Source organism: Acanthopagrus latus, chromosome 19 (genome assembly GCF_904848185.1).
Source record: "Acanthopagrus latus isolate v.2019 chromosome 19, fAcaLat1.1, whole genome shotgun sequence".
NCBI classification, from domain to species: domain Eukaryota; kingdom Metazoa; phylum Chordata; class Actinopteri; order Spariformes; family Sparidae; genus Acanthopagrus; species Acanthopagrus latus.
Window position 1 is genome coordinate 9688822 of NC_051057.1, and position 22804 is coordinate 9711625.

The 22804-nt window shown below is 42.3% G+C and overlaps 1 protein-coding gene across 1 annotated transcript; it reads right to left on the reverse strand.

The window, feature by feature from the left end:
• Positions 1–14202: 14202 nt before the first annotated feature.
• Positions 14203–21970, reverse strand: eef1e1 (eukaryotic translation elongation factor 1 epsilon 1). The gene is made up of 4 exons (XM_037079576.1): positions 21815–21970; positions 20939–21136; positions 18310–18405; positions 14203–16208 (listed from the first exon to the last, which is right to left on the reverse strand). The coding sequence occupies exons 1-4, from the start codon at positions 21896–21898 to the stop codon at positions 16065–16067; spliced, it is 522 nt and encodes a 173-aa protein (XP_036935471.1). The 5' UTR covers positions 21899–21970; the 3' UTR covers positions 14203–16064.
• Positions 21971–22804: the final 834 nt, after the last annotated feature.

Here is a 22804-nt window from a genome sequence, read left to right on the forward strand (position 1 = left end):
TTTCACCACTGATAACTAAAACTGCATTCGGAATTTATGATGATGCAGCCAGGCAGGAACAATAACTTTGACATATCCTCCGGCTGCCCCTGATCATCACATAAATCATTCCATGTCACTTTTTAAAGGTGCAGTGCGTAAGAATCAACCACTTGTTGAGTTCTTGTGTAAAACAAATGGAGAGCAATCACAGAACAGTCCCTAACTGCGTCCAACTGTAGCTGCTGTTAGCTACTTAGCTTAGTTAGCCCTGCAGTTAGCAGTCAGGACAGGGAGCTTGGAGCACCAGGGATTGGGGATGGGTTTTTTTTTTCACTGCTGGCAAGCAAAACAACACAACTGCAACACAAACTTGCATAATGAAGAAACTGTTTCTCCTTCACACTCACTCTGTTGATAATTGCAGTTAAGCTTTGAATGTTTTCAACCAAAATGCTCACATGTGCTCGCACATCTTTAATCATTTTTGCTATAAAAATCACAAAGGAGATGAAAATAAACACACAAGAGATTGTGTTGTCTCTTATGATCTCTGCCGACAACCGGAGGAAAAAAAAAACACTGCTCTCTTATGTTTGTAAGAAATAAATAAATAAAAGATGGCTGCCAAGTTTGAACCAGGCTGAAGTCCTTCTGGGCCCAGAGTGTCCCTGCCATGCTGGCACGCTAATAGCCGCAGCAGGTCTCCTGTGTGTGAGGTGACATGGACAATAGTGAGGAGGTAAGGACTGCCAACAACAACACTGCTCCCTGGTGTGTGTGACAACATGTTGACCCCTTTGGAAAGCCTGTCCGGTCCTGAGACAGACCAGTGTGTGTGTGTGTGTGTGTGTGTGTGTGTGTGTGTGTGTGTGTGTATTTGTGCGTTTGGGTGTAAGATAGAACCTGACAGGAGTTTAGCGCTGATGACCACCACGGCGAGAGATGGCAGCGCTCCTCCTTCAGGGAGATACTGTCACTCCTCGAAGTTTGAGTGTGGGTGTGTGATTGTTCTTTACTGGCTGAGCTTCTCAGAAAGCGACACACTTCAGGTTAAGAACATGTTTTTACAGAGCATATCTCAGAATTGCTGAAAAAATCGTGAAAAAGAAATTCTCAAAATGTCTTTCTGATCATTTGAGAGTCCATCCACTGACTGAAATTCTGGTAGGATCAAATAACAAATGTAATGTATTTAATGTATTTAACCTTTATTTACCAAATTCAGTCCCACTGAGAATGGAAACCTCTAAATGTAAAAATATTGATGGAGCTTCCAGGTCTGAAAAAGTGAAGCCAGCGTGGAAGTTCCTGAAGCCTGCATTCTCTCTAGTGGCCAGCTGGGGGCGACCCCACTGGTTGCAAAAATGATATTAGTTTATGAGAAAAGGACCCTGCTTCTCACTCGATTCATTACTTAAGTAAACAGTGTTCTAATGAGTTTGCGGTCTCGATCCCTCGTTTTAAGTGTTCTGCAATACAGCACAATGTTCATTGAGGAAAGTGTGGGCACATTGAAGGTGGGTTTCATCAACAGGGATTCATCTCAGAAAACTAAATGTGTGTTTGACCGTTTAGTGTACCCTTGTTAGCACACACTCTTTGATAATACAGCCCGGAGGAAGAGTGTTTACAGCTGCTCTGCTGATCGGTCGTCACAGCCACGGACCGGCCTGCTGGTGTGAAAATGTCTTGAAATGTCTTCCTGTCAAGACAAGTGCTCTGTAGTTACAGTCACACCTTGAAGGAGGTCGCCCTGTTGTGATGGAGATGTAAATCCCAGCTGCGCTCGTCCAATGTGCCAGTCAAGCCGAGTTAGAGCCAGGCTAGCACGTGTGGGACTGTGAGTTAGAATTCTGCTAACTCACGGTTGCGGTAGCTAACTCGCATGTGTCAGTGCCCGTGTTCTCTAAATTCGTCATTTCAGCAAATAAAATGTCCACGCTGATAAACCCCGGGTGCATTTTCCATCACCAACAGCATGTTGAAAAGCTTCATAAATGCCACTATACACACTCTGTCATCTTTGAACGTGCTGAAAGTTACGGATTGCAGCTTTAAGGCACCTTCATCATTCAGCTCTTCTCTTCTCCCTTTCCCTCGTCTTCTTCTACTTCTTCTTCTTCTCTTCTTCTTCTCTCGGCTGATGTTTGTCCCTGGAGGTGCTCTCTTAATGTCTTTGACTAAACTTCAGCCAGTCTTGGCAGTGACGGTGCCCCATAGGAACACAGTTGAGAGGAGACCAATATGATTGTAATGGAGGGTTTGCGGGCAGGGTCTATCACACTGTGTCACCTATAAAAAGCACAAAAGCCAAGTGGCGGGGTGCATAACACTCCTGGCTACAGAGGTTTAAGAAGGAAATCACATAAGCTACTCAACTGTTCTATAGAGACGCCGCCGAGAGAGGGGACATTTTCATTTTGGTCCTCCTGTTGTGTCACACTCACCACTGATGCAGCGAACACTGCGGTGTCACATCAGCGGTGGAGGGGACTTTTTAGCATGAAAGCCTTGTCGGAAGTTGACATCTTCATTTGAGTGCCATAATGAAGAATGTGCTCATTTTGAAAGCATGTTAGGGTAATTTCGTTCGACAAAATCTTCTGGGCTGATGAATGCACTGCCTTTATCTGCAGTGACTGGAAAAATTTCAGTCACAGATGATGGATTCTGTTCCGATTAAAGTGCATCGGAAACAAATCTTATTTGCATTATTGACGGTGTAACAGGTTCAAAATGATTTCTGATCAAATCTCATGAAAAAACCCCCCCCACAGAATTTTGAAATAGCCTCACACCTCTCATTACAGCAAAATATATAAAAGGCAGGACATAATTAACCCTAACACAACACACCTCCCTGATATGATGCATATCATTAGCATTGCAATGGCAATACGCAGTGTGAAATGACAGATAACACACTGCATTAACACCATGTCAGCTGTCGGCGAGTGTCTTAACTTATTCCTTGTATCTATGCATCTGTGTACATTATCTGTGTGCGCGTGTGTGCGTGTATGCGCGCGTGTATGTGTGTGTTTGTGAGGCATCATCACATGCTGCTGCCCCTGAGGTGAGCGGATGAATGAAGGCTGTAAAGAGGAGCATGACAGCTGTGAAAGTCACAAGGGGAGTCCACCAGCACCGTAAAGGAGGCAAAGTTTCCCCCCTTCTGGGTATGACCTGAGTATATGTGTCTGTCTGTGTGTGTTTGTGTGTATGTGCGCGCGCGTGTGTGTTAGTGAATGTATCTCTGTATCATAATATAACTTAGTGTACATTGTGTGTGTGTGTCTGTGTTTTTTTTTTTTTTTTCTTTTTTAAAAAAGGCAGACTGAATGTATGCATGCGTGTGTGAGGTTGCTCCTGAAGCTAAACGCCACACACTGGAGTCTATTGTGGAGCCTATCAGCACTCTATTAGAGCCCCACATCCTCTACCCCCTCCTGCCGCATCAACGGCATCTTTCATCGCCGCCTCTCCCTCCCACCTTCACCCCTGAGGGAAGGCAGTGTGTGTGACCGTGCGTTCGTACCCTCCGGAGTTCACTTCAAAAACTGGTGGTTTCAGATGGGTCAGAGTTTGTGAAATGCTGAGGCATGTTTGAGATAGATAGATAGTCCTGTGTGTGTGTGTGTGTGTGTGTGTTCGAGGATCAGGAGATACAGAGATGACTTTGTGTTTTCCTGTCCAAATGTCGATTTCACACCGCCCGCGTTTTGCGGCTGCTTTTCAAAGAGGCCAGTGATCAGCTGTGTGTCATGTGCTGTTAAATTTAGCCCGGAAAAGAAGTGTTTTCTGTTCGTCCCTCAAGATCAAATGATGACAAACGCTCTTCTGAAACACGCTCCTCATGAACCAACGCAAATCATCCACTGTCCCTGTGGGTCACTAACCTTAGGCAGGAACTTCACTTTCAACTTTTTAAGGGCTTACTATTAAACTTAATCGGTTAGATTTATCTATCAAAGTAGCATGCCTGGCTTCTTCTCAGAATGTCTCTTCTTCTGCAATGAAGCTCTTCTGGGTGCAAGTTGAGGGTTTGAATGGAAGCCCCTGGCCGCTTCACGTTTGACAACACGGCCCACTGGCTATTGTATTGTACGGAGAGGCTGTAATCCATTTCATGGGACAGTGAAAATGAAAGCGGCCCTCACCAGTTGGCAAATTGGAGAATTAGCTTGCCTTTAACCTTTTAGTGATCTGTTTGTCTTCTGCTTATCCATGCCTGTCACTGTTAAACACACACACACACACACACACACACACACACACACACACCCCTCCATGCAGAAAACACTCGGCCTAACCTTAAGCTGAAGGTTTATGACTTCCAGTAAAACATTTGACCTGATTTTTTTTTAAAGAACAGAAGCTATTCATTGATTTATAACGAGGGCCTTGGCTTGTGCCATAATTCCAATGTGCCACTCCAGAGGCTACATCTCCGAGATGACCAGTTTAGGCGTGGTATAGCCTGCTAGCACTTGATTGGCTGAAAGGAAAGTGGGGCTTGAAGGGTCACACCCTGTGCAAATTTGATATCTGAAATATTAACCGCTGGACATGGAGGAGGCGATCAGCTGAGGAGCTGATCGGTGTGCTGACAACAGCAGCAATTAACTTCACTCTGGGGCCTGTTTGTGTGACCTGATGTTGTGAACTTTAACCCCCCACTCGCAGTTCATTAAAAGGTGATGCTGCTGTTGCCGCTGCGCTATTGACACGTTGGTCTGACAAGTGATGGTGCACGTCGACAGATTAATAAGTACAACACCAGGATATGAAGCGATTGAGTGATTACAAGTGACACATAACGTTACTCAAAGAAATGTCCGCAGTGTTGCTGCTGTCGACCCGTTCACACGCCCCACATCCACAGATGAAAAAAAGCATTTTAACCATTACATAACATGTCCGATGTGCTTTTGGCCATTCATTCATTCAACAATAATCATAATAATCATAATTATGTCAACTGATTTTAACCATGTTAGCTAGCATTGACAAGCAAGCTAACCCTGGCTTCTGTCATCTGTGGGCTAGCAGCCAGATTGCTTGCAAGAGTAAAAAAAATCATCTACTTCAGTCATCTCCTTTTTGGTATTGATTGGTAGACTAATCTGTGCTTGGTCCACAACCTGGAAATGCAAACCCAAAAATGTGTTCAGTGTAACCAGAGCGTAACTGTTGTGATGTTCAGGAAATGTAACCTTTGAAAGTCATCATATTTGGTCATGGGTTTATTTAAAAACCAGTTGGTTTCATAAGATCTTAGTCATTCAACATTTAAAACTGCCCCCTTATTTGTAACAGTCACTTCATCCTGACAAGGAGTTACTTGCATCCCCGTGGAAACACATCATTCTGACTGATTTTATTTTGGATCACTACATTTTGAATCACAGGAACACAAATATCCCATGTTTTTCAGTGCTAAATATAGCAAAATATAAAGGAAAACATTTTTCATCTGCAAAACCTCTTGATTTATTTAGTCGGTCACACTTACAATACAATACAATACAATACAGTTTATCCAAATGTAGAAGAATCTCCCAGTTGGTTTATTTTAGTAAATCATCAATATCTACTGTATACCCCTCATTTCTGAATGATCCAGGAACTATTTATCATATAGATTCAATAACTATCAGGTCGTTCCTGATCCATTTCTCACTCTCCACCAACACCTTTAATTCACCAATAAAATACAAATTAAAACCACCAATATTATGTGTGTAAAGTCAGTGTTTATTTCAAGTTATGACAAAAAAGTAATCATGTATGGATCTTTGTTTATCACAGCAATTTAATCTCACTGTGTATTGATTTATTATAAATGAATATTTTTTATGTCACAAGATACAAACGAAGAACTCATTCTATGAGTTTGTTTATGAGAGTTCAAGGGATCAGTCGGTTCTTCATCCTCCTCCTCCCGAGTGTCTCACCCATCCCTCCCCTTCTCTCCCTGATCATAACGATCCAGCCTTGTTTGTCTGTGGGATGTCATGTGTATGTTTCTATGTACTCTCTGTTTGTCTGTGTGTGAGTGTATGAGAGTGTGTCCGTGTGTGTGTTGTTGGGGGACTGTCTGTGCCAGATTGCAGCTTCATGCCCTCAGTCCAGTAGATAACCAGTCAGCAGTGAAGCCACCCTCCTGACACACACACACACACACATGCGCGCACACACACACACACACACATATACACACACACACACACACATAAGGAAAGTAAAATGTGTGTTTCTGCTTCATAATCACGTCCTCAAGATTAATCAATTAAAGTACAGTTGACTGGCCGTCCTGTCACTGTCTCTCACTCTACCTCAAACTGTATGATGTAGCACACTATACTGTGTGGAGTCATTGATATTTAAATCCTCATATCAACTCTGCCATCATATTAGTCTGCGACTCACTTTCTATTTCTGAGAACCTATGTGTGAAGGGTATCCCTCATTGATTTGCCTTAAATGCAACAATCTATAGCAACCTCTAGTGGACGTAGTTATTATTACAACAGCAAAGGAGGCCGTCAGGTGAAATAATATCAAAAGTCATAGGTTGAGATTCCCTGTACAGCCAGGAGACCGTTGTTTGTGTCCAATGTAAAACCAAAAGTCAGGGGTGAGATATGTAAGTGAGCTATTTTAACCAAAACCATGAGGTTTTCCTAAACATAACCAAGTAGCTTTACAGCAAAGTTCTGGCATGCCTTTCACCAATAATTGATATATTCAGTCATTATGGTAGGAGGACCTGTTGGACTATTCACTGCACGTTTGAGTGTGCCTGTTTGGAAGTTATAAATACTTATGTCTTCTTATGCACATGAAAAGAGACTCCAACGCTTAACAAATAAGAAAAAACTTGCTTGCCACGCTGTCTGATGCACTGAGGAAACATCTGATCAGGGCAGCTGATGTGCTGTGGTATTTCTAGGTGCTGTAACGAATGGAACTGGACGTGTTTCAGTCTCTTGAAGACGTCTCACCTCCAATCCAAGAGGCTTCTTAGTTCTAACTAACTGGAGGGGAGTTGCAGGCTTTGTAGGAGATATGGTTTAAATTTTCAATTTCCTCATTTTCACAGAAAATGTAACACGTCAAACATGGGTGAATCCTGTTTCCTTCAAGAGAAACAGGGCAGATACAGGGTGAGTATGTTATATCATGGGAATGAAAACGCGTAAGTGTAAAATCTGAGGGAAATCAGACAAAATGTGGCGATCAGATACATTTTTAAAACGCAAACAGAGGGAACAATTTTTTCGCTCTGTTGTTGGATTAATCCCTGCACCAGGGGAAACCGCCGATACTTGAGGGAAGGTTTACACAGAACATACTGGAACTGAAGCTCTTTTGTTTTAAATCGTCTGCAGATGGACTCCCCTCTCTCTTTTGAATAAAATCTTTTGTTTTTTTGCGGTGGAAGCATTGTGCTGGGTCATTTCGTGCAGCATTCCTCTGCGTAACCACTAGGCACCCACATCCATGTCCTCATTAAAAAATAACTAGCCGGTTTTCGCACAAGAATAACAAAGAGAGCGGGGTCATTAAGTTAACAACTCATATTCAAAGTTAATGATATGAAACCTTGTTTATGTTCTGTTACATTGTCATCAGCCCCGCGTTCCCTTTTCTTTTAATCATTAGGGAAATGAGATGCGTCACGACGAGAGAGCTCTCTGCATTTAACTCCAGGTTTAAATAAATTAGTCACCTCAAATTAAAAGCAAACTCTTCTAATGAGAAAAGACGGGGCAAAAAATAAATAAAAAATCCGCCATCCCGGTGACGTATGCAGATGAGAAATATGCAAATTGGAAGACTGTTGCTGTTTTTTTCCCATGGAGGTCAAATTACAGTAAATGGCTGAGGGCAGCGCTCTCTGCCCACCCAGGAGTCTGTCTATTAGCTCCTCACCCCCCTCACCCCTTGCCCCTCCAAATATCCTCTATGCTTACTTCAAATGCCACCCTCTCTGCTGCACTCTCCATTTTTTTTTTTTCAAAGCAAACCCCCTGTCACAGGGTTTCAGCTGCAATTACTTTTAGTATCACTTCTCAGTGAGAAGTCAACTTCCCTGGAGGCTTCCTATCAGAACCTATTACAGCAGGGGGGCAGGCTGAAGTTAAGTGGCATGACCTGTGGGGTGGATGGAGCAGGAAGAGGGGGGGATAAATGTATGGCTAATTTGTGGAGCATTTGAATAAGGGGATGAGGATTGTGACGGGGGCCACGCAACGTGACGGCATGGCAAATGAGAAGTCCTTGACTCAACCGAGGCCAAATGTGCTATCGTTCCGTTAAAAATGTTTCCAAAGAATATTTTTCAATTTTTTTTTTTACTCTACAGGCCTGTTTTTCTGAACTCATTCGGCTTAATGGGCTGACCCTCTCCCTTGCAACTTTTTTTTTTTTTTGCGTCCTTCACCCCTAATTCACCTCTTGCCCCCAGGCCCAAAACCATAACCCCATGAATGGGTGCATGACCACACACAAATGCACGCACACACACACACACACACACACACACACACACGGACAGGAAAATGCGAAGAAGCGGCAGCTGAGGTAGATCAGCAGAAGGGGTGAGGAGCAATCGAGGCGGTTAATTCAACAACAGTTATCTGTGTGTGTGTGTGTGTGTGTGAAAGAGAGAAAGGAGAGACTTAAGGTGCAATCTTGTGCAATCTCCTTGCCCCGGGTCACACATATGTACTTTAGCACCAACGTGCCGAATCAGCCACCCATCTCTCTGATTGATGCGCTGAGTGGGTGCATCTCGTAAAAACGCCGGTCTCCTCGCACACCTGGGATCCTTATGCAATCCGAGGTGAGGCTGTGTCTTGCAGGAGACAGAGAGAATAAAAAAACAACTTCAGAAGTTCTGCTGGCATAAATGCATACATATGGTAAAGTGCTATTTGCAGATTCACAACAGCGATTGAAAAGCCTCTGAGCCATAGTCTGAGGTAAGCAATCTAACAGATGTCAGATTCAGTTTTTTAAATAATGATGTACTGCTCCACAGATGGTGATGAAAGACAAGATCAGAGTATACATACATCCATAAGCATTTGCCTAATGAAACGTTAAAGTATAATTCTATTTTATTACGACTTGAGTCTTATTCTCTCCGCTTTGGCCATCATTTATGTGGGTTATGATAACAATCATTGCACCAAGTTGATTGCTGAGAGCTGTGAACGCTCACAGAAGTCAGGGCAAGACACGAGTATAAGAAAGGTTGTAAACAATCCAAAAGTTCGGCCAGACTTTATGTCACAGTAAAATACTTGTTATTGTAAAGGTTAGGCCAAAAGGGATCCAAAAGCAAGGCACTGAGGCAGGCAAGACGACATGACAAAATCTTCAATTTAATTCATGCCACTGACAGTAACCAGAATTAAACTTTAGGCACATGAGGAGCAGGCACTGTGACACCCTATGCAGAGTGCATTGCACTGGGGACAAATACCTCAAGACAAAAACACAGGCTTAACTTAGACATGGCCTAATGAATAAATGTAACAACGGTGTACAGAGAAAAAAATAAAGGACTGGAAAAAGACAAAGACTGGAAGTGGAAAGTCACACGGGACATATGAGGATGTACTCTTCAAAATAAAACAGGAAATGATGAACCAAAAATCCAAACCGTGACAGTAACTCCTTCCTCTGGAAACATGCATCGGACAACACCTGCTGACGTCACCGCCACAACACTAGACGCATGTATCGCACGTAATCAGGCCACACTATGTTTTAATCATGTTCCCCATGACAGCTGTGTTCACTTTCCTTGGTGAGAAGGGTTTGCCAGCTGTGTGTTACTGAAAGGAGAAAAATAGCTGAGACTCTTTTATTTTTTTGTAACATGCTGCATGTCATTTTCACTCTCAGCGATCCCGAATGGCATCCAGACTTATTGGAGCTGGGGTGCCCACAGTATCCCCACGGTATGTAGTTACATTTTTGAGGTGGCTCCAGAGACTGCGCCGGTAGCTGCCAGTCATGCAGGTACAGCCTAACCCCTGAACGCATATAAGTGGGGCTAAACAGCTACTGTAACACCATCTGGCAGACGAGTCTTTGTTGCCTCTTACAAATATGCTTAACTAACCAGACTTGTTTTGAGCGGTGTCAGCACATTTCTACATTTTAGCAGCTCTCATGCAGAGTACAATGGACAGCTACTAGATAGAAAGTGGGCAAAACTCTGAAAAACAAAAACAAAACAGAATTAATCTTTAACATTTGCCTCACTATGGTTGTCAAATATTCCTCTAACATGACAGTTAATCTCTTAGATGTGGGCTGAAACACCTCCAGAGGACCAACCAACTGAATCCTCCTCGCCTTCCCTTCCCATTACAGTGGCTGTTGTAAAAAATGCAAAACATACAGGGGGCATTCTTGAGAGCCATGGTTTGGTATGTCCTTTTTGGGCCACTATAGAAACATGGCAGTGAAACATGACGGAGTATTAAGAGGAGAAAGTAAATCTCTTCTTCACGTCTACAGGAATAACTTTACAGAGGGAACATGTTGTGAACAACACATGCCCACCCCCCTCCCCTCCTTGCGTCCGTCATAGCTGCGTCCCTTGCTCATACACTCATGTAATTGCAACAGACAATCAGATGCCATCTTTATGGGCGCATGGTACAACTGTCACAAAGTGTAAGGGCACGATGGAGCGCGGTCGATAAGTCCTGTCAAAAGAGCTTAAGACACGCTAACGCTCCCCTCACCACCACGCGGTGTTGATTGTTCCACTGAATCAGTCAGCGAGAGACGAGGGAGTCCTCCTGCTCTTAGCAGATGTCGCGGCCGATGCGTTTCCCTCTCCCTGATGTTGTTAATAAGAATTAATGAAGGGTGGTGGCGGCTGCGTGGCCGTTTGTTGCTGCGTGGGCGGAGGGGCCGACTGTCCCTCTGATATGTTCAGTTAACGCAAGGTGACAAAGGTGTTGGGAGAGGATGAGGAGGTGACATGGGTAAAGCCTGAACGTTTGACTCTTTTCCCTCATCATGAAGAGACTGCAGTGACTCCTGGCTCACTTCGGATCAGTGACTGCTGATTTTTGGGTAAAACTTCAAACTGAGTCCATCTCGCCAACAAAATCTGCTCTCCACGGACACTTTACATTGTGTATTTGTGTTACTAGAGGCTGAAATCATCAGCTCACCAGCTCTTTAAATGTTAGATATATTACATTTTGGCTATTAATACAGCAGCAAGCAACTGTTTATTGTATAAATATTTAATTGTTTAATAGGCCATATTCACAGGGCAGCCAGTTTCCTTTGATGTAATGCTCAGGGTGGGAAACTCAAATGCTTGGAAAATGATGATTTGTCACTTTTTCACAGCTTCTCAGTTGATCAGTAACAACAAAATGATGTTTCAATTTAAAACTACATATCTGATAGCGCATTGGCTAACGTTAGCATCCAAACACTCCCAAGCTAATGTTAGCATTGGATTACATTCTTTAATAAAGGCATTATGACCCACAACGAGGACCTTCTCCTAACTGCATGACACAGTGCCAGACTGGTTGAGTACAGTCTTGGTCGCACTCTGGTGTATGAAATCACATTTCATGTTTTTTAGCGTATTCTGCATCATTTAATGGCATATATTGACTGCTCACCACTGTCAAAATCTTTATATCAGCTGACTTTAAATTGTTAATCAGCAAAAAAGTTGAGAATGCTCCCTGTTTTGAATTGAACAGTAAATATTTCTAATGTTTCTTTCACAATTAACGACCATCACCTAACCCTGTAGTGATGTAAATCGAGCACATTTAAACATCTTTATTTATTTCCTCTAATTCTGACTCTGTAATGACTTGCTGATGTACAGGAAATAGGGCCACCTAGGTGCATGGCCTCTTTGGCAGTGATGTACTATGATGCCAGTTATTTATGTGTATTATTATTTATTCATCAGGAGTGCTATGCACATTCCTGATTCCTGTAATTTTATTTTGGTTGTTTCTGATTTGATGGTTTACTTTTGGGCAGCCCTTAATCACAGTGTTTATGGGCCTTGGCAGCACTAATACCTCTGGATTCTGCAGATGTAGCAGGTCTCTCTGATGTCTGTATTGTAGGAGTCATTAATAAGGAATGTATGGACACATTGAATATCATCTTTCTCAGTTCTGTGGAACTTCCAAGTACAGTTGCCTTAACCACCCAAGTTTAATATTCTTATTAAATAACTTTTCACAGCGTATTCCACCTCTGCCCTCTTTTTCGCTGCTGGAGAGAGACAGAGAGAGGGTCCTCTCCCTGCCACGGCTCCATGATGAGAGATGTCATCAGTAAAATCTGATGATAACCCTACCTTATTAGACCTTCGACCTCTCCCTCACCAGGCGGCCGAGAGAGGTCAGCAGTCAATAAGGCCGCCGCAGGCTGGGGGCACAGCTGGTAAAGTAGGTGGGTCTTGAGTGTTCAGGTTGAGGGCCACCCCTGCAGTGTGCTGCTCCCGTCGCCTTCAGAAGTCGGTGGGAAGGTCGTCTCTAATTGGCGCCTCTATCCCGGTTACCTGCTGTGGCCTCATCGCTTCGCCTGTGCTTTGACTGCACTCAGGTTTGATCAGGGAGGACTCTGACTGTGAGGCCCAACCACTCCAGCACTTTGAGATTCTGCCAGCAGTCAGCACTGAGCCACATAAGGACGGAGGAGTTTCAGGATGACTGACTATCATTTTGTATGCTACAGTCGCAATGGCAACCCTTTACAATAACCATTATTAATAAATGTTAAATCTGTATTTATTCAAACTTTACTGAAGTTATTTCACAGTTGACAATTACATTTATAAAGCATTTGTAACTTGCAACTTTACAATAAACAATTTCTTAATATATGATTTATGGAGCATTTCATTGTTGGCAGCAAATTAACTATAAACTTAAGTTTAATTTACTATATGTTTACCATTTATTATTGATGTGTATCATGACGTGTTATCGCCATGATCATTCTCAAACACTTTGAAGAATAACAAAAGATGAACCAGAGGATGACTGAAATAAATCAACATCAAATAGACAAAAAGTTTACCATCTAATCAAAATAAATCATCCATCCACTGGATAAGTTTGTTGTTTTATTAGTTTATTTGAGCATAGGTCACTTTATCAATTTAATTTCCACCTTTTAATTTTTTTCAATTCAGATCTTTATTTATTCATTTTTTAAACCTGCCGCTGTCTTCTAATAAGCCCACTGTGGCTGTTTACAACTGCTTCTATTTCCTACTACTTGATACTTCCCTCCAGAACATTTCGGAGGCAAATGTTATTCTTTATACTCCATTACATTTATTTGACAACTTAAGTTACCTTTCAGATTTCTTGCTGCATTGAATTCAGTTTTAATTAATTTTATTAGCAAATGGAAAAAAAAAAATAGAAAAGATAATAAAAAAATGCTCAATATCAGCAATTGGCTGACCCATAGTATACAGAATGTACATGCACATATAATTTAGTTGTGCTTGTGATACTTAAGTAGATTTATTTACCTAATTATTTTCAGCTTTTCCAAAGAATGACTATTTTATTGGTTTTATTTTATCTTAACATTTACTGTACAGATATTCTGCCGTCCACCATCCAAAGCCAGTGATATCATGTGTAACGTGCTCCATGGTTTGTCATACTCCTGTTTAACAGAATCTTTTCATGGGCACAATAAGAGATGCATCATTCCTTTCCAGTCAAGTGTTTTGCTCCCTGGAATCCTTAACAATAAAGGTTTTATATTTGCTTTTGGTCTGTGACAACGGCATCATCACAAACATGTGAATTCAGAACGATCTGTCCAGCTGCAACTTATGCGGGCAAAGCTTCATTATTTACACCTCACAACTAGGGTCGCGTCTGACGCTGCGCATTCGAGACAGCATTCCAACCAAACTTTAACAAAACCGAGAGCACAAGGCCTTCTTTAATGGTAGACCACATCATAAACTGCCCAGACTAGTCACAAGGCTCGCTCAAATGACTGCGAGCTGTTTTTATCCTTCACATCTTCTTCACAGCGCCTGCCGCAAACACTCAGCGAGCCTTTTCTTTACGCAGCCTCACTGAACGGCGGCTCTGTCTTCTGGCTCGTTTACGCAAAACGAATTCTTGGAGAATGCGACAAGAACACATCGAAAAAACGATCCGCAGAGATGGTCAGGGGTCATGAGCTGTGAATCCCTTTGATTTATTGGCACGGGGTGAACAGCATGGTTACATCAGATGACATGAAGTAGCAGATGGGAAAAGGTACGTACAGCCTGTTAGGGTGGAGGAAATTAAACATAAGGCCTAAATGGGAGCGTTTTTACAAAATAAGACGATAAGGAAGAAGAGAAGCACTGAGGCAAACACAAAACTGAGTGTTTGTAGAGTGGACAGTTACTGTGCTCAAAGACTTTAGTGTGTACAAGTAACCCTTTGATTTATACACCAGCAAAAGCCTTGAAAATTAGAATTTGATCAATAGGAGCTGACTGAATAGACAATTCTCTAACCGTACCACATGTTCAGACTGTTCTTTGTTTTATTCATAATTACCATTTAACATAATGTGAGTTTACAGGTTCTGCCACCACCGCCACGACTAAACCTGTTAATAGTGCTAACAGCAAACATCCAGCCAGCAGCAGTGAGGCTTTCAGACGGGCGGATCATTGTTCACATGTCACAAAAAGATCCCTCGGCCTCTGGGTGCTCTTTTTCTCTCTCTCCATGGTCCCTCTCTCCAGTAGCCCCCCGTGGAAGCGTGAGGGTTGAAATGACACACAGTGGCTGACTGTCGCCCACGGGCCTGGGTTCTGGCCTTGGCTGGCTGGATCTGTGTGGCAGCTGGTGAGCCCGCTGCCCTCTCTGTGGCCTGCAGCATCAACAGTGGTGGTAGTGGGACTGATTGGAGCCTCACTCTGATCTCTGACTCTGGGGCTGACGCTCAACTGCTCGCTGCTGCCCACACGACTGGTGGTGAGGAAGTGGGACAGAGAGCGCGGATGTAATCAGGAACACACACACACACACACACACACACACACACATAAAGAGGAACTCAACTGTCCAGTGAAATGGCTGAGAGTTGCATGTGAAAAACATAAACACCAGGGTCCAGATATGGCTGTGAGCTGAGAGAGGCCGATCTGAGGCCCCACTGACTGTGGTCATTATGGGGTTAGGATTTTAAACAGGCAACCACATTTATTTTGACAAACTGCTGCTGAAAATGCATTGATATGGCATGAAGGAAGCTGCGTTTCCTAAGGACATAATGTACCGCCAGTTAAATAACATCTTATTAAGTCTTCTCTGAACCTGTAATACTTGTCGTTGACATATTTAAGGCTCAGATTACACATAGAATCATCATTTAACCACCATTTATAAATAAAAACACCTTTTCAACAAGCTAGCAGCACTTCCCCTTCAATGCAACCCAAACAGCATTCCCTTTGAAAACAACCTTACAAACATCTGAAAGTCCCACACAACCAAAAACATAATGGACAGACGTAATTGTCACAAATGAGCTCCCTAGTAACAGAACAAGGGTTAAGACATCAGACTTCTTTTAAATAAAGTTAGCAGGGTTGAATGACCAGAATTTCATGCTTCCTCTCCCAACACTTGACCCAGTGGTACTGAACAATATAATGATTAAAAACAGACTTTGTTTTTTAAAGAGCATGATTTTGTTTTTAGGAAGGAATCTCTTTATGGAGGTTCAGTACCTCATACTCCTACTAAGGTTTTAGTGTTTTTGCTCTTTACAGATTTTCCCACAAGAGCACACAAACAGTGTTCAGGTATGTGACCAGGACTTAACATAAAAGGCAGGAATCATGATCCAGAAAAAACAGAAATAAAAAGGAGAGATCTTGGGTAGAAGTGACTATGAGGAAACATCCTTAAATTGTGATGATGATGGTGGTGAAGATTTCACCGGATCAGTTGCCCATGTCTGCGCCATAACACAGATGACATTGTGACGATTCAGGCTGGATGAGTGGGTGGAGTCAGGTCTCAGTGGTGTCTGCCGGTGTAAATTCTGTTCCTGAGCACGGCTACGGGAGGGAGGTGGTGTCGGATTCCGGGGTAGTGCTGAATATGGTCGAACCATCGTGTCACGTTTACATACTGCTCCTTCTCCTGGATGGCCAAGTCCACCTGGCGGAGAGAGGAAAGGGTGAGGTCAACACCAGTATCAGCTTTCTATCATTACATGCTGTTGTGCATTTACACTTCATGTACTCAGACAACGCTTAGTCGATTAAGTGATAATTGATCAAAACATTTTATAGACTAAATATTTAATTGATTAATCATGGGATATTTTGTTCTGGTATTGGTGTTGGACACAACTATGCTTATTTTGTTCTGACTGTTTTAAAAATGTTGCTCTTATTTTTTGTCAAAAACTGAATACTTAAACCAGAACATTAAAAACCGAGACGAAAAAATTCCCCTCCATTATACTGATCTGAAGTGATAACTTGTGATGCCGTATAGATCACAAGTTAAAAGTTTTCATAGGGTCACAATTTTGTATGATCACAAGCCAAAAAGCCTGGAAACCTCAGATTTTCATCAAATATAAAAAGTGACCAAAAACAGAGATAAGAAAATTATCTGCTCACTGGAAGGTTTACTCCCCTTCAATTTCCAAATCTGGAACTGAAGATGTGCGGGTTGTGATGATGGCAGAGATGAATGTTAACAAATCATGGCCTCTGAATTGATGACAACAACTGTTCAGTTCTGAGGAAAGCCCCTCTGAGGAGCTCTGCCCAAGTTGCTCAGACTCTCAGTACGACAAATGCCGTACAATATTCTAGCATCTGCCTGTGATTGACAACTTTGGTTCAAACAGACATTCTTTCCTGTTATTGCACAACACAGGTGGCAAAGCATAATACCGAAATGCATCAGGACATCTTTGGAAAAAAAACTTATTAGGTGTGTGCATTTTCATCATCTAATTAACTGGAATGTGGAAATTCCCCACACAGACAACAGTCCAGCCCAAAACCATTCTAGCAACAGTCAGGTTTAATGTTTGTGTAATGTTGTTTTCTATCAATTGAACATCAGGACAGGCTGTGGTTAAGGGTTAGGCTGGCTGACCCCTTGTCCCCGAGGTTAAAAACCACACTGATTGCAAACCAAAGTGACGCTCCTCTGCCTGGTGGCGGGGGGCAACCTTCCATCTCCGCCACAACCACTGACATCTCTCAACATGTGATCCCCCCCTCCCTCCATCTCATTCCGTCTCTCCCATTTCTGAACTCACTTTTTTTGAATCCTTGAAGGCATAACAAACTTACTTGTCCTGGTCTGAGGCGAAAGACTTCACTTTGTGCCACATCACTTTATTTCACTGAAGAGAAGTGAGAATGTGTTTATAACCCGTGTGTTTATTGCCAACTTGTTCTTCATGCCCTTTGGCCAAATGACTGGTCTAATTGTCTGTTATGCACTGTGACAAATTTCTTATTAAAGTTGTGGTTTGATGGAAGTGAGCACTGATAGGGAGGGAAAAAGTTGGATGAAGGGATGAAGGGATGGACAAATGAGTCTCTGGTTAATCATGGTGAGAACAAGGCAAAGCAAATCAATCCCATTTACCCCTGAACATGCAATCTTTGAAAAGCTGAGCAAAAGTTCATTCATAGTTACATAAATCTTAAATGTGTCCTTGGAGTACACTGAGTGCAAGTTTAACTGAACACTCAAGAAATCATATTCATAGACGGCAACCCTAAACCTAACTTAATGTATGGATTTCAATGTTTTTTAACCCAAAACCTATGATAAATCAATCCAAACTAAAAATTAAATCAGTTTATTGATATTTTATAAACTACTGAATTAACTGCCTACTGTTTTGATAGTAGAATAATCAGTTTGGGTTAAAAAAGGTCAAAATCATTTGATTGCAGCTTCTTAAATGTCACTATTTCTTTATATTTACACCTCTGTGACTGATATCTTTGGGTTGTGGACAGATCAAGACATTTTTAGGACATCTTGAGCTTAGGAAAACAGGACGTGATTGATGATGATTTTCACTATTTCCTGACATTGTATACACGAAACAACTCATCCATTAATCATGGAAAAAAATTGACACGCTAATTGACAATAAGTTTCAGTCCTTTCACTATGTTGAAAATGACTTTATGTTTTAGCTACACATCACAGTTTAAACACAAAAAAAGTCTGAATGGTGACACCTAAAGGACCAGCAGTGAGAGACAATGTGACTTACTATGAGTGGATGGATTCCATAGTACATGAAAGTATCAGCTATGGTGAGCTGGTTCCCAGCCAGGTAGACCTTGTCTTGCAGGTAGAGGTTGAGATCCTGCAAGAATAATTTCCACAACATAAAAAGCTTTGCAATGCAAATGAGGCTGTTAATTTATGCGTTATGGAATGTATTCCCATGTAAACACACTTGTCTTCACATGGCAGATGAATACATTATACATTAGGCAAGAAAATTATGTTAATATGAATAACTAATGAAGCCTCCTTGAGGAGAGGAGGTGGTGTTTTTGGTCCTATCATGACTTATTCTGCATTTCACGAAAGTCTGTTGTGGATTTATTGTAAATACTTTTTTATACTGATGTTGAAAAACAAATGAAAACAAAAGAAATTTAAAAAACAACAACATCATTTTACTCTCTTGATGGAGGCATGACAGCAGGTTCGTTAACCTATATATCTGTGGGTGCGTGAGGTGCACGAGTCTGGATCCTAGCTTGCATGCGTGTGTGAGCTGTGCTATGTGGCTGGGAATAATATGTAACCTGAGGGGGTATAGCATCTCTCCCCATGACTGGCGACTTAGCACAGATGCTGTACAAAACAGACTATTTGTTTACTCCGCAACCAAATGATTCCAGCCCTCGCCTGCAAATCTAATGAAGCTGTCCTAAACTTGGGCACCGTCATGCGTATTCCTCAGTCCATGTCTGTGTGCAAAGTCGTGCATGGAAGTGCTGGTCCCAGGGGAAAGGACCATCTTTAGCACTTGTACATTGTGCGAAGGGAACACTCCACGCACACAGAGCATCTTGGGGGCAAATGGAGTTATTGTGCGGCAAGAGTGGGTGATGCCAAACAAGGCATGAAGACTGCAGACTTCCTCCCTTTCCACAATCAGATCCTTGCTTTTCTTAGCCTACAGCCATGGAGATGAAGCCCAGTCGAGCATCAGAGCAGAGGCAGCTCCCCTGCCACCCCCACCCAACACATGGACCTCCAGACCGGGGTCCCTCTCTACCTACCCCCACCTTAACTGTGCACTCATAACTGTGCGCAATCATAGATACATTCAGATTAAACATTGCTGGGAGAGTTTGCAGCAGAATTTGAACAGAGTAAGGTTGTGTGACAACAGAGTTGGGGGCAAACACTTTCAAAAATTAAAAAATGTGAATGAGAATTTGTGTTTTTTATGCCCTTTGTGTGGGTCACGTATGAGGCTTGAAAAGTGCAGCTGTTCATTTTTACATTAGAATGGAACTAATGAGCAGGAATACCTCACATTATGTATCTAATATTTAATCAATATTGCATGCATGCAGTTCATTGCATGTCTTTGTGTCCATTTCTTTCTATGAATAGGTACTCAAGAGACCATTTATTATTGGTGCCCTTCCACATATATGACTCTGATGTTACAGCTAGTTAAATGTACCAATAACATTTTTCTGCTGGCCCTAAAGAAAACTGTTGATGAACTCATGATACTGTAATTTCATAATACCATTAACACTTGAGGACATCTCAAATGAATGAATGTTGTCTACCTGTCACATTTACAGTGCAATGATATTTATCAAAAACAAACAGCTGTCTGAAAGGAAGAAATCATTAAACCTGTAATGCAGCACATGGACATCGGTGCTCTCTGTAGACAGAAGAAAAAGTAAGAACATACCCCCGTACATGTGCAATATAATAGGCATTTGTTTCACATAACCAATGAAATAGTCCACATGTGTCTAACTTTGGGTTCAGGGCCAAATTGGTCTAGCTTGTCTGTCATCATATTACATGAGCGACGAGATGTTCACTTCAGAAACAAGTCTCAGCCTGAAAAACTATGAATTTCTTATTTGCATCCTGGGGTGAGAAAGTTTAAGGACTCCTGCAGTTGACAGTTTTTGTCTCTTGACAATTTAATGTGAGATGACTGGTGTGCTTGAAAGAGGAGTGTTAAGGACAGAGATAAAGCAGCAGGACAGGACAGGGGGCCACTGGGGACCAGAGCAGAGCTGCTCAGGGCGACTTCCTTCTGTAAGTGGCACCATTAAAATATTTAAGAGGCCTGTCCAGATAGCATGCTGCCACACAGCGTGACTCCTCAGCCATGCCACAACAGTGTGTCACGCTGAGAAAAGCGCACACACACACACACACACACACACACACACGCACACTTCACACTGACACAACAGTGCCAAGAGGCGCCCAGCGTCCAGAAGACCAGTGGCTGGTGATCCATTTCACGCTGACTGGCGTCAGGCACATTAAAGCATTTTTCTCTGTCATGTGGGGCCATGTCACTGAAGGGCCATACATCAGTCTGTATTCCTGTCGCTTGTGCCTTAACAAGACAAACACACGCACAGTGGCCTAGCTGGTGTGCAGAGATGGGGAATGTGAGAAAAAGTGAGATGCTGTGGCGCCTCTCAAAGGTAGAGATTAAAAACAAAAAAAAAAACCTGCAAAAAGTAAACTGAATTAACTGAATCAACTGCGTTCAAATCTGGGGCAAACATGGATACAAACACATTTACAGTCTACAGACACAACACAACAGCAATTTGGAAGAACAAGACATCAAAGACTTCAAGAGTTCTCTTGAATATCAGCATCTTTACCTTGAGGATGGTCTTCATGTCCTCCTTTGTGCAGCCGTCCAGCTTAGTGACTCTGTGCTCCAGCCACTGCTGCACCACAGCCCTGCTCTCTGCAGAGTCACCCAGCAGCTCCGGGCGCTTGGCCTCTTTGACCAGGTGACAGGCGATGGTCACCAGCCCCACCAGTGGAGCGCCATTATTACTCTGTAGCACAGGTACCTGCATGCAGAGGTGGGGCAGGGAGAGCACAGTGAGACAGAGAGGGAGAAAAAGAAGTAAAGAAAATGTGAATTTCATTTCAGGCATGCTTTTCACCTTCTTAAAGACTGACTTGAACACATTTGTGATAAATGTTTTTGGCTCTGAAGGAGTGTCTTATACGCACAGTGATATCAACATTCCACTTGATAAGGCAGATTAATTAAATGAGGCTGAATGTGTGGGTTAACATCAACCTTTCCCTTAAAGACTGAGCCATTTTCTCTCGTCAATACTTCAGGTGTCAGTCATGTCACAATAGCACAGTACTACAGAGTAACTGCAGCAGTGACAGCTCACCCCTCCTCTCACTTTACATATGTGGGCATGCGCAAAGCAAGGAGCTATTTCCATTGTGCTGAGCTGTGGATATCAGACAGCTGGCCCCAAATGTGCCTGCCTGAATGCTTGTGAAGTATCAGCCTACCTGATGTAAAATATCCGTGACAACCAAATGACAACACAAGCTAGATATGGCGCAGAGCCAAACGTTACATTATCAACACGCACAACCAGCGTGGTAGCATCATCTAGCTAGCCACTGTGTGCTAATTACAATAGCTTACAGCCTTCGTATATCATTAAAAACAGCGGTTTAAAGTCAAGAGTGGATGCCACTAACACGTCCGGCCATGTCACCTTTTTATCCCCCTGTGTGCTGTACTTGTTCGGCTTTTTCAATCCTAAAAATTTCTCCAGCGATGATAGCTCCCGGAGCGCCATGTTTCCGACCGTCGGAGGAGAAGTGCAGCGTGCGTGTGACCCGATTGGCTGAAAGTGTCAACTCCCGCCCAATACGTTTTGACTGACGGTGGATTTAACCAATAAAAGCACAGCAAGCGAGTCTTTCATCACATTGCATCAGTGAATGAGATGTTAAATAAAATAAAATAAAATAAAATAGAATAAAATAAAATGAAATAAAATGAAACATTATATTTAAAAAAATTAAAAGTGGGTAACACATAAGGGAAAACTTATAATAAATGAAACAGACTTAAAAAAAATCAATAATAATTATACCATAAATTATTTATTTAACAAATGTTTTGATTGATTGATTAGTTGCTAATAATGGGGGCCAGGGTGTTTGTGTTAGTGCACATTTTGTATACAGAAAAAAGCAGGAATTAAAAATGTTGGCTTTTCATTAAATCTACAGCAAAACTACAATAAACTGCAAACAAATAACACATCTACCCTATAGCCACTCTGGCAATCATGCTCACTCATGTTGGCTAAAATAATAGAAAAAGGCTGTAATGGATGGGAGATAAATGATGAGTGATATATATGAGTGTAAAAACAAACAACACAAAGCTGTAGTGGTTGGATCGGCTAGACTGTGCTTTGGGAGTATGTTTGACCACATCCCAAGACAAATAAAACTCATTTAATTTGACTTCACCAAACGCACACACAAACACACTCTGCACTCTATCAGAACAGTGTGCTGTTATTGAATATGAGCATCTCCCAGCATTGCTTAGGTGGGCTCAACTCTGTAATCCAACCCCCCAGCAGCATGGGATGAACTGATCAAAACCCAACGTTATGCAATTCCTGCCAGTTCCTAGTAACATGTCTGTTTTCTCAGAACCTCCCCATGAGGATTTGTGCTTAAATGGA

Coding starts and splice junctions, on each gene's coding strand:
- eef1e1 (XM_037079576.1), bottom strand. CDS start 21,898: ATGGCGCTCCGGGAGCTATCATCGCTGGAGAAATTTTTAGGATTGAAA. Junction 21,137..21,814: donor GCACACAGGGGGATAAAAAG/GTGACATGGCCG, acceptor CTCTGCATGCAG/GTACCTGTGCTACAGAGTAA. Junction 18,406..20,938: donor ACATGAAGACCATCCTCAAG/GTAAAGATGCTG, acceptor TTATTCTTGCAG/GATCTCAACCTCTACCTGCA.